Below are 12090 nucleotides of genomic sequence, written 5' to 3' on the forward strand. Positions count from 1 at the left end.
GCTCACACCACGTCACATTTGTGACGCGCTGTGAGCTTGTACTGTAAATCAGCAATTTTTGACTTTTTGAATAGCGCTTAGGTTGTTATTTGTGGTTGTTTGTAATTATTTGTTGGCTAGTTAAGTCTCCTCAAATACAAACTTTATTCAAATCCAAGTTTTTCTAATTGATTAGAAAAGTTCAGCAATCCTCTGACATAATATCGGTAATCGTAGTCTCGGACTCTCCAAAATTGGGATTGGCATGATCCAAAACTCTGCCGTGGGTCGGGCTCTGGTGTACACACAGCCATAGACACACACTCACACTGCCTTTTCTTTCTTTTTTTTTTGGAGCATGACGTTGACATCTCTCCTCGCTTTTCCTCTGCTCTGTTCTTTCCCCTAGGAGTGGTCAGAGGGACTGCCACTTAGCTCTGCCTTACTATAGGATGTCGGACCTGTCGATCACAGATGTTATCTCCAGGAACCGCCCCCTTCCCAGCAACCCATGTTCTTATGGCCCAGGCTTCCTGTTTTACCTGAAGCACTTCCTGTTAGAGGACGCAGACCAGATCCTCAGCCAGGTGCAGTACCACACACACACACACACACACACAAATTGTAACCTACCGATGAAATGTAACCGAAATATCAAAAAGGTAATATTCATGACATGGCATTTGTGTCTGCAGGAAGCAGCTGATGAGGTAATAGATGTCTTCAGCCAATCGGAGCCCTCACAGCTGGTGAGCGTGTGCGCGAGCCCCGGCATGGCGAACGCCAGTCCCACCACGGTGTTGATTCGGTTACAACACGTGGAGGACACCACAGGCGTGTCCGTTCCCCTGACCCTCACCATGGCAGCCATGGCCCTGCGCCTGGACAACCTACCACAGTACACACAGCTGATCACTAGGCATGCTGAGGTCAGTGGGGGGGGGGGGGGTAGGGTCTGTGGTGAGCATGTGACATTAATACAGATTTAAGCAATGTTGGGAATTTTTGATTCTTTTTCCAAAATCTTCAAAAAAGTTCGGCATTGGCAGCTTTAAAGCAGTTTTAACCCTGGGACTACACTGGAGCGTGTGTGCATGTTTACATGACTTGATTTTACAGTACTTATTTTACATACACGTACGTTAATTATACCATAGGCTAAAGTTTCTGATGTTCATGGACTACTATATTAACTGAATACACTGACTTTACCTGTTAATTGACTTTAGCAGCTGATAAAGTCAGTCAGTCATCATCTCATTTAAAATAAGTAGTAGGTCAGAGTGGCATATTGTTGGTTGCCTGAAATTCAAGTGCTTTTTCAAGATTCATGTTTTTGGAGTAGCCAACTAAGAAATGGCAATGCTTGGATGCATAAGCTCATACAAACAGACTCCTGTCTTATTTAGCAACCTACACTCTTGCGGCTGTGTTGATTGGCCAATGACCACAACTGGATCTTTCCGTACATATATGTTTCACACAGGGTAGGCATGGAGTAAATGTTTTTTCTGCCTTCCCCAGCCAAGAGGCAGCATTATTGTGGAAGAACGCAGATGGCCGGAACACCTCAGATACCAAACAGGCTCAAATTGTTAGGCTTCGCTATGAGAAGGCCAACAGACAATGATCTGTAGTGAGTAAGGAGACGGGCAGTCAGACAGACAGCATATAGGTCAGGCAGCAAATAATTTGATTTAATCAAACAAACAACATCCATGCATGCAAACATGATCAGATTAGTGTGTTGAGAATGCTGCTGAAGAGACATTGGCCCCGATTCATAAAGAGAGTCGTATATCTGGTGTAAATAAAGTTCCTAAAGGAGTTCGTATTTTTGGTACTCACAAACGAACGTGCAATGCAAAAAGGGGTTTGTATATGACAGAGACGTGCGTATGACCAGTGCGTATGACCAGGTGTGATGATTACTCTGGAAGGCTGAATCCAACAGCATCCAACTTCAACGTCACCGGGCTGAACCGTGCTAAACAGTGTTGCCATGTCCGCTCATTATAAGCGAATTTGGGCTTATTTTTCTGTAAAGTTGCTTGTAAATATTGGTAGCTGTGGGATAAGGTTTTTGGGGCTTGTTTCTAAAGTGTAGTTGGTTATTTGGGCTTGTTTCACAATTGTTTCATTGTTTTAACCGGTGGTTCTCAAATATTTTTATATTATATACCCCAAGTTAATATGTATGCTAATATATCCCTATAAGCCCCATCTGAAAATGTTTTGTGCCAGCTGGAGGCAGATTTGTGTTGTTAGAATGATAAAAAAAATCCTCCAAATCTTCCACATTTTATTACACGATTTTTGTTTTTAAATAGCAGATCTACAAGCTCACAACGGTTTAATTAAAGTGCTTATAATGGCAAGTGCCAGTTGCTTCTTTTGGGCTTGTTTTCCTAGACCTGGTTGCTTATTTCTCTCACAACATCTGGCAACGCTGATGCAAGTTTGAAGTTCAACTCCGCCTCGTCTAAAGATACCAGATGCGTTGTCGCATCGCCTTGACAACTGTTCTGTGTGGAAGCGGATCACGTAATAAATGCTCTCATGTGTAATGAGAATAAAGAAGTTTACAAGGTTTAACCCCATTACCAAATAAAAGGCTAATAAAACGTGGAAAGGATATTATAAGAGGCAAAAAGATTATGTTGAAAATAAATCCAGGGCATAGCGCTTTTATCCGATAATGGACCAGAGCTTATTGATTAAATTAGTTAATTTTGGATATCACTGTCCGTCGGAATGGGGAATAGTTCTGGACACAGCTTTCATCCACTTCATTTTTCCTCATCCAGTGGAACGCTGCTATCCGATTATGGACCAGAGCTTATTGATTACTTACTGATTAAATTAGTTATTTTTTGATTAATATATCACTGTCCTACGTCGGAATGGGGAATAGAAAAAAAAAGCGGTGGAATCTACATCATGTCTAAGCAATACATCGTTTGACATTTATTTTTTATTTTTTTATATATATGTGTTGACAAATGTTGGGCACATACATATTTTATTTGAGGTTTGCCACTGTTGTAATTGATTTTGACATGAAGAATAAAGCATTCTAAAGACATACGCACATTTCAGCCCTGGTACGCCAGCCTCGGGGCTGACCTGAGAACGTGCGCACCTGACGCACAAAACACAGACCAAAAAATCTTTATGCATCAGGTGGATATGTACGACTTGTCCTAAATGCCGGTACGTACAAAATATGGTCGCAAATCCCTTTATGAATCGGGGCCAATGAGCTGGTTTTATTCAGTGAAGAGTCAGCAGGCACCGACCAGCACTGAGTTCCCAAAAGGCGACATCACAACACATTTAACCCATGTAGTGTTTAGGAAAACAATACAACAAAACAACAAAAACACACTAATAATAAGTCATGATTTAGTTTATTGGTTTTGGGTGTATTTGTCACTAGATTTTGCACAGATGTCAGATGTTTCACGCGCTAGTTTTTGTTCTGTTTTTGTTCCCATACCCGGGAGATACGGGCCTATCGGTTGTTTGGCAAGAGCCAAGTTGCTATGGTTGGTCTCCCCTCGTCCCCTTTGATGTGGAGTGTGTGCAAGTGGTTGTCAAGTTTCAACTCGGCTCGTAAAACTATGACTAAATAATAAATATACTGACAATTTCGTCAACAAATAAAAACTAGACTAAAATGTTTGGGAGAGACGAGTGAAGCAGAGATCAAGTAGAACTAAGAAAAGTCATCATGGGTGCGCGTGGGTGTCACAGACCGAAAATAGCAGATCTACAAGCTCACAATGCGTCATAGCGCAAAGTGTTTTGAGCTTGTAGATCGGCTATTTTCGGCATGCAGCTAAGTGAAAATCTGCCATTTCGGTGCCATCACAGCCCTGCCAAAAATCTATTTTACTCGACTAAGTCAACTGTAGATTTAGTCGACTAAAATCTTATGATATTTAGTCGACTAAAACTAGAATAAAAGTAAAACATTTCAGGTGACTAAAAAATCAACACTGGTGTGTGTTTGTGTAGATGCTGCTGGTGTATGGCTTCATCGAGGAGCCCAGGCTGTTGCTACACGGTGGCTACTGGGGCCAGGACACACAGATGCAGCCCACGGCGTTGACCCGACACCTCACACGCACCCAGCCTGGACTGCTGGTGGCAGCCATGGTGGCTCTGCACGAGAACAGCAAAGTACAGCTGGAGCAGGCTGACCGCATCTTCAAGGTACAGTATATGGTTTCTGTAAAAAAAAGAATATGTAGAGTGTAGACAGTACTTTGTCCCATCATATCGTTGCTGTCGGTCAGAAACCTCAACTTTTCATGTTTCTTCTTCGTAAATGAACGCCCTACTTACTTGTAGATCTACTATTTTAGCAGTAACCATTTTGGCCATACAAGATCAGGTATCCACCCGACGGAGACGATATATGACAAATACATGGAGTATGCTAGCAAAATAAAAATAAAAAAACAGGAAATGGAATCCCCTGGATTATTTTAAGAACTAAAATGAATTGTTTTGGGAAACAACTAAACTTGTAGAGAACGGTCCTTTTTCACACCTACTGGGACAGGTGCGTAGGAGCAGGCAACCAGTGCAACATGAAACAAGAATTAATTGGATATAAACATATCCAATTTGACTGTGTGTGTTGTGCATGACATCCATGGCCTTACAGAAATATAGCACTGGCCGTTTCCTTTTTTACAGCCACGCCCCCTTTCCTGGGTATACAGTATAACTGTAAATGCACGGCTCTTTTTTGACGGCCGTCTATAGGACTGCGTGTTACACACACAGTCAAAAATGGAAGTCCCGCACACTGTCTTCACTTACAGCAGTAGTTAAATACAACGTTTCGGTCTAAAGGACCTTCATCATCAGTATCTCAACTAGACTAAAAGCAAACAAAGAAGAGGAAGCTTGTGTGTACCTTGTTTTTGATGCCACCGTTCACTATACCACTGGTTCCCACACTTTTTAGCTCAAGACCCAAAACAGAAATTAGACGTTTTCCCGGTACCCAAACTGGTAAAAATAGCAGTTCTACAAGCTCACAACACGGTGTGAAGCGACGCGTTGTGAGCTTGTAGAACGGCTATTTTCACTACCCCGTTTTACTTTGTTTTCTCTTATATTTTTTTTCATGAAATTATTTAGAAAAAACATTGAATTGGTTTTCTAATTCATGATTTTTTTTTTTATTGTTTTGAATTATTATTTATTTTTTTATGTTTTGAAATTTACTCGCACCCATAAAAATGTGTCCGCGACCCACAAATGGGTCCCGACCCACTGTTTGGGAAACAGTTGACTATACTGTGTGCTCTGCATGGTCCTGTAGGATCTGGGCTGTGAGGACGGGCTGTTGGTGGACTTCTGGGAGGCGGTGCTGATGGCCTCATCGCAGGACACCATCATCCAGGAGCTCCTCTTCCGACTGGCCTCCGTCTACATAGACCGGCTGACCCAGACGCAGCCCGACACGCGGTCCAGCCTGCCGCACGCAGCCCCCGTCTGCAAGTCACTGAAGACCGCCGAGGATCTGGTACAGTGGCGGATTATATATTAACCCATTAAAGGGATAGTTCACCCGAAAAAAATCTATGGATTAGTCACCCCATGGAGACTTGAATTCATGGATATGTTTTTGTTTTTGTCGAATTCCTAAGCCAATAATGTGATGCCCAGCGGGCCGCTAGGCAGCGGTTCCAGTAGGAGACCCAAAGAGAGACTGGTCATCAAATTATTGGCTTAGGAATGCGACAAAAACAAAAATATTGGGTGACTAATCGATAGAAAAAAAGTCATTTTGGGGGTGAACTATCCCTTTAAGACCTGAGGTCGATTCTACAAAGGCAATACAATAACCAGTAGTTCTCACAGTGTCAAGATTTTTCAAGAATGTTCAAAAATAGCAGATGTACAAGCTTGCAGCGAGGCACGAAGCGACGCGCTGTGCGCTTGTATGTCTGCTTTTTTTTAATTGTCATAGCAAAAATCTAAAATGACAGAGATGCTTTCACCGTTTTAATGGGTTAACCCATTAAGACCTGAGGCCGATTCTACAAAATGCCTTCTAAATCAGTAGTTCTCCTCTCTGCATTTGAATGACAAGGGCCCCCAAAATGATATGTATTTGGCTGGGGAACCCCATCTGAAAACGTTTTGTGCCAGGGACCCCCCAGAAGAGAAGATTTGTGTTAAAAAAAAATGCTAAATTATTAAAATAAATTCAAACACTTACTGTACAAGACTTTTCAACAATGTTCAATAATAGCAGATTTACAAGATTGCAACGTGGCACGAAGTGACACGCTGCAAGCTTGTGGATCTGCTATTTTTGAACCCCCCCCCCCCCCCCCAGAACCCCTGGGGACCCCACTTTGAGAACCAATAGTCTAGCCATCTATAAGAGGCATGTGTTTCTGGAGCTAATGTTTCATTGTGTTTGTGTGCGCGTGCGCTTGTGTGTGTGTGTGTGTGTGTGTGTGTGTGTGTGTGTGTGTGTTTTCAGATTAACTCGTGCTCTCACTATGGCGTGCTGTACCCTTGGCTCAGTGTTCTGACTCCAGCTCTCACTACCACTTCCCAACAGCAGGAGGCACTTCACAAATTACAGGTAATACTCAGTAATCTTTATCTGTCTTTCTCTTTCATTCTACCATCCTCTACGGCAAGTGGTTCTCAAACATTTTGTATACATATGTATTTTCAAGTCAAGGACCCCTACATTTATATGTATTTGGCCGCGGACCTCCCCATCTGAAAATATTAGGTGCCAGGGACCCCCATAAGGGAAGATATGTGTAACAAATTTCACAATAATTCTAACCTTTATCACAATTTGTCTAGATTGTTTATGGTCTATTTGCAAATTTGTCTGGGCACCCCCTGAAACCACCTCAAGGGCCCCTGCCCTGGGGGTCCACGGACCCCACTTTATAAGAACCCCTGCTCTACAGCTCTGTACTGTCTTAATTTGATATACAGAGTGCCGCGCTGTGAGCTTGTAGATCAATTCTTTTTTTAATCTTAAGAATTTGTGCAAATATTTGAATATATATCTTTTACAGCGAACATTTTTAACTCAAATCTTTGCTCCATGGGGGTCCCTGGAAATAAATATTTTGAGATGGGGGTCGGCGGCCAAATACATATAATTTTGGGGGTCCTTGACATGAACATTTTTTGAAGACATTTGTAGAATCCCCAGAAGCAAAGATGTGAGTTACAAATGTTTGCGTTAAACATGTATATAAATTCATGAGCTTGTATATCTGCTATTTTCTAATAGCCAAAGAAATCTAAACATGACTGTAAATGTCTCTCTCCAGTCCCTGCTGTGTGGTCCGTCTCTCTCTGTGGGCTCTGTGGTCCCTCTGGTGGACCGGGTGTCCTCTGAGGAGACCCTGTGGGGCCTCAGCCTGCACGTGCTGTGTGCCACCAGGAGGGGGCAGTACGAGAGCAGCATGGAGAGGCTGCTGGACCGGTGCCCTCAGGCCATCATACCCTACGCCAACCACCAGCTCCAAGACACACACATGGTCAGTGTGGTAGAGCAGGAACCCTGGACCATTTTCACCGTTGCTCCATGGTTCAGACTCCTTGTACACAATACCACATACCACACCTTAACCACTTAAATCCTCTTTACTTTTCATCATGTTTTTATGCCTGTCTAGAGGTCTGACACAGTACTATATGGAAGGTCTGGAGATATGCTGAGGTGGGGGTGGGGGGTGTCTATACCAGGGGTCTTCAAAGTTCTTCAGTCCAAGGGCCCCTTAGGTGCGAGAGAGATGAAGCAGGGACCCCACACTACATATTGTATAACATTGTGTTGCAGATTAAACTTTTTCATAGATTTGATAGATAGCTTCATAGACTCGTTTGACATCTCTTGTCAATGTGTAGCGTTACAGCACATTGACATACTACACAGCCCGTTACTACAGGGGGGGGCCCTCTGTAGTAACTCAGGACCCCCTGTTGAAGACCCATGGTCTATAGTGCGTACCAAAAACTCCTGAATGGTGCGTCAACAAGTGTCATTTGGTAGCGCGGACATCTTTTGTGGGGTATAAACCAGGTTGACTTAACATTGCCCCCCCCCAAGTATGTCTGCAGCTACTATGCCACGGCCCCCGTGGTGACGAGACGTTGGCACGCACTATACACACAATGTATCGATCTAATTGGCAGATTTTGGTCTGCAAGGATTGGAAATACTTTAGTAAAGTAAAAGTACCATAAGGACCCTCTTGTCTGCCTTTTGACTTATGGATAAAAGCTAATGTGTTTTGTCTTAACCTTTCTAGGCGTTATGGTGGCAGAAGCTCCTCCCAGAGCTCTGTGATAGGACCAGAGCGGCCTCAGACAACGCCATTCTACTGGCTGCTCTCAAAGGTACATGTGATTATTATTACTAGAAGTATGAACAAACTGGAGACCGGTAACTTTGTAATTGTTTCCATTATGTCTTAATGGGTTAACTCATTAAAACCTGGGAAGCACCTTCTGTGTCATTTTTAGATTTTAGCGTTGGCTATTGCCGCGCTGCGAGCTTGTACATCTGCTGTTTTTGAACATTTTGGAAAGATCTTGAAAGTGTGAGAAGTACTGATTTAGAAGGCATTTGTAGAATCGACCTCATGGTTAAATCTTAATGGTTGACAATTTAAATCAATTTAATAAAAATGTATTGCAATGCAAACAGCAGGGAAAAAAGAAGAAAGTACAGGATCTTTGTAAGAGAATTGATTAAAAAAGAGTATTTGCTGCTGTATTGAAAAGAGGATAAGAGAAAACACAGTATTGTAAAAAAAAAAGAGAAGAAAATACTGGATTTGTGTAAGAGAGGAAAAAATAGAAGGAAGATTTTTCTGTCATTTTTCTGGAAACTAATTTCGTGTTTAAAAAATCGTATCACAAACCTAGTATCGTGATTTGAATCGTTACATGCCTACTTAATGGGTTAAAAATCTAAATAGATAGGCCATCTAGGTGGTGCAGGGTTCAAGTATTCTACTCCACCATGGAGACTGGGGTTTCATTCCTCCATGTCACAGGGTTTGATTTGTCCATGTTGCAACGATAGGCTAGCAGAGACAGGGACCGTGTTGTGTTTTTCAGGAGAACTGGCAGACCAACTTGGGGAAAAAAAATTAAAATACATTTAGGAAGCAAGAGTTCTAAATAGTTCCTCTGTTAGTTTAACCCATTAAGACCTGAGGCGATTCTTTAAAAAAAAATCTAAATAAAATGTTTAAAAAAAACAAGATTTTTCAAAAATAGCAGATCTATAAGCTCATAGCGCGGCACTCGGTGCCGGCAAAGTGCCGGCACTTTGAATAGCCAAAGAAATCTAAAGTGACACAGATGCGTTCCAGGTCTTAATGGGTTAAAACAAAACAAAAATCAGTCAGTTAAAATAGATATAATTAACATATATAAATAACAATTGTGTGCTTTATTCATGATTATTGACAGAAACGCTTGTGGTGGTCGCCATGGAGACGAGCCCGACAGAGTTCCTGGAACTATTGCCTGACGATGGCACTGCCTTATACTTCCTGCCTCATCTGTTGGCCTGTAGCCAGAAACATCTATTGGCTTGACAAATATTTACAGACATTTTACTGTATAGAATAAATAGTATGCTTGTTAGAAATTCCATAACTCTTTTTTTGCCTTACTAGTGGCACTGACTTAATGCACATCCATGGTGTGCACTAGCATTGGCTTGCAATGAAATGCTTACCTCCAAAGTATTGCAGTATCTAAGGCCTTATCTTATTGCCATAAATGAGTGGTTCATGTCTGGTGATGTTAGTTTACTATATTAATTAGTATGCATCTAGTCTGCAACAGACTAGACATGTTTTCCTACCAATATGTAGATTATGTACTGTAAGATTGTCCTCTAGTGATGATGAATGCCAACAACATTATTGTAAATTTAATCTGATCCTGAGTCAGCAGCAACAGGATGTTCAGTCTATGGTGTGATGCATTCCTCCTCATCCATCTTCTGCTGAAATAAAAGAGGAATGAAAGAGAACAAAGCTGTATTGTTTGGTTTCACGTAGCTCTCCTCTCAGCCTCCAAGTTATTTTTTCTTTATCATACTCTTCCTTTTCATCATACCTGTTTTTACCTCGCCCATGGACCTCATTGCATGCTAGTACACAGTAAAAGCATCAGTGTTAACTCGCAGCGTACATATATTTGATTTGTTACGCTTTTGGAGTTACAAATGGTTAAATGAACACTGAGGCTTTTAGTGTGTTTGTCACCTGTGTTGTTGGAGCCGCCCAACAGTAGCAAAGTGGACAAAAGAGGTGCAACATTATTTCTCTGTCATTATAAATGCCTAAATCACTCTTTTTACCCTCTGATGGCAGCTTGGTTATCTGACTAAATTGAACATGGTGTAGAACTTGTACTATCATGTACTGCACGTGGCCACGTTGTACATAATCAAGGAGTATAACTCATGGTTGATCAACCTTTCAAAAACGAATAGAATACGCACATCACTTGGTTGAGGTGCTAGGTTGGAAAGTAAAAAGAATAAACCTGCACACTCATCTGCTCCAATGTTATTTATTGACAACGTTTTGAGCCAAGGCTGTTCATCGGGTCAAAACAATCTTTTTTGACCCGATGAAGAGCCTTGGCTGGAAACGTTGTCAATAAATGACATTGGAGCAGATGAGTGAGTGAGTTTATTCTTCATTTTCTTTTTCTTCATGAGCAACCTTTAAAGCCATCACATGTTTCACAAAAAAATGTCAATCTATTGACATGCTGGCCTGAGACGAGACAGGGCCGACCTGTCTATTACAGATTGCTGGAATCCGTTTTTGTGCAGTGAAACAGCATCTGCATACTTCCGCTATAGTATTGCTGATTAAGGCTTGATTCCTAATGGCTGTTATTGAATGTTCACTTGACATTCTGTCTCATACAAAGCAAGCTATTTTAGATAAGGTATAGAACAGGTCTGCTATGTAGCCTCCCTTAAGACAATCTATTTTACCAGGGGGGAGACAGAAAGTGGTCAATTTATCAATTGTGTTTCCTACTGTAGTAGGCCACCTACTACAGTTTGTGTTACTTTATAATCTTATCAATGTATTTATGTATAATGTAATGTATGTAACATGGAAATGGGTTACCTTTCTTATAGCATGAACAATAGTTTCTTTGTTAAATCATCAAGATGCTTCAAGAGTATTCTTGGAGAGAATTTGACAGGGTATTTTGGAGTGGACCTATGGCATGTTGGGGATTCATGTTTTTTGTCCTGTTTAGAAGGATGACTCAAACAGGCCTATAGGTCAGTGGTTCTTAACCAATGATCCTTGAGGGGGTTCCAGGTGGTCCCCAGCTAAATGATGGTGAGTTGGTAACCATATGGGCCCTTATTAGATCTTTAACTCTTGAGAGCGTAACATGAAACCAAATCGACCCTTACGGGTTAATTTGGTTTTCTTTTTATGCTCTCAAGAGTTGAATTATTGTTAAACATCTGCATTAGGCCTACTTCATTAAAGAATTGTTATTTTGATCAACATTTGCCTGTTATCTCTCCTATGGTGCCAACATCAATACAGCATGGAATTGTCTGCAAAATCTTATCCAATGGCAACAAAATATTCGAAGTCTTGGGTCTGAGAGGCTAAAATCTCATCAAACGGTGGTTCCGTAGCTCAAATGCCCAATAAATAATGGACCTTGATATGAAAAGGGTTGAAAACCACTGCTATACTGTAGGTGATAGATTTAGGAGGCTGCAGTTTGATCAGTGATGTGTGATGTTTGTCTACTGTCTCGTTTCAGTCGTGTGACCCTGTCCCTCTAAAGAGGGACTCCTTCAGTAACACCCATCAGTTCAAAGGTGAATCCATCTTTCTATCTGCAACACTGAGTAAACATTGTTGTGTTGACGTATTCTCACATAACATGACAAATTCCAGCGCTCTACAACACTGTGGTAGTGTCCAGTCCTAACTTTTCTTTTCCTCATGTTTGTTTTAATCCATAAAGACTCATAGCGCGGCACTGAGCTTGTAGATCTGCTTTTTTTTTTGTAAAAGATTTTAGTTA

The 12090-nt window shown here is 41.5% G+C and overlaps 1 protein-coding gene across 4 annotated transcripts in view; it reads left to right on the top strand.

Annotated features, from left to right (window-relative positions):
• The window catches only part of hps3 (HPS3 biogenesis of lysosomal organelles complex 2 subunit 1), a 30542-nt gene extending 20499 nt beyond the window's left edge, over nt 1–10043 (top strand). For all 4 annotated transcript variants that reach the window (XM_084067947.1, XM_084067946.1, XM_084067949.1 and 1 more), the window contains 8 exons: nt 389–566; nt 675–908; nt 4000–4197; nt 5321–5524; nt 6494–6598; nt 7314–7523; nt 8298–8385; nt 9469–10043. In XM_084067947.1, coding sequence (XP_083924073.1) covers nt 389–566; nt 675–908; nt 4000–4197; nt 5321–5524; nt 6494–6598; nt 7314–7523; nt 8298–8385; nt 9469–9596 — 1345 coding nt within the window. In that variant the 3' untranslated portion in view covers nt 9597–10043. The remainder of the gene's footprint in view (nt 1–388; nt 567–674; nt 909–3999; nt 4198–5320; nt 5525–6493; nt 6599–7313; nt 7524–8297; nt 8386–9468) is intronic.
• Nucleotides 10044–12090: the final 2047 nt, after the last annotated feature.

The sequence above is a fragment of the Gymnoscopelus microlampas genome (assembly GCF_963454915.1).
Source record: "Gymnoscopelus microlampas genome assembly, chromosome: 9".
In the NCBI taxonomy this organism is placed as follows: Eukaryota; Metazoa; Chordata; class Actinopteri; order Myctophiformes; family Myctophidae; genus Gymnoscopelus; species Gymnoscopelus microlampas.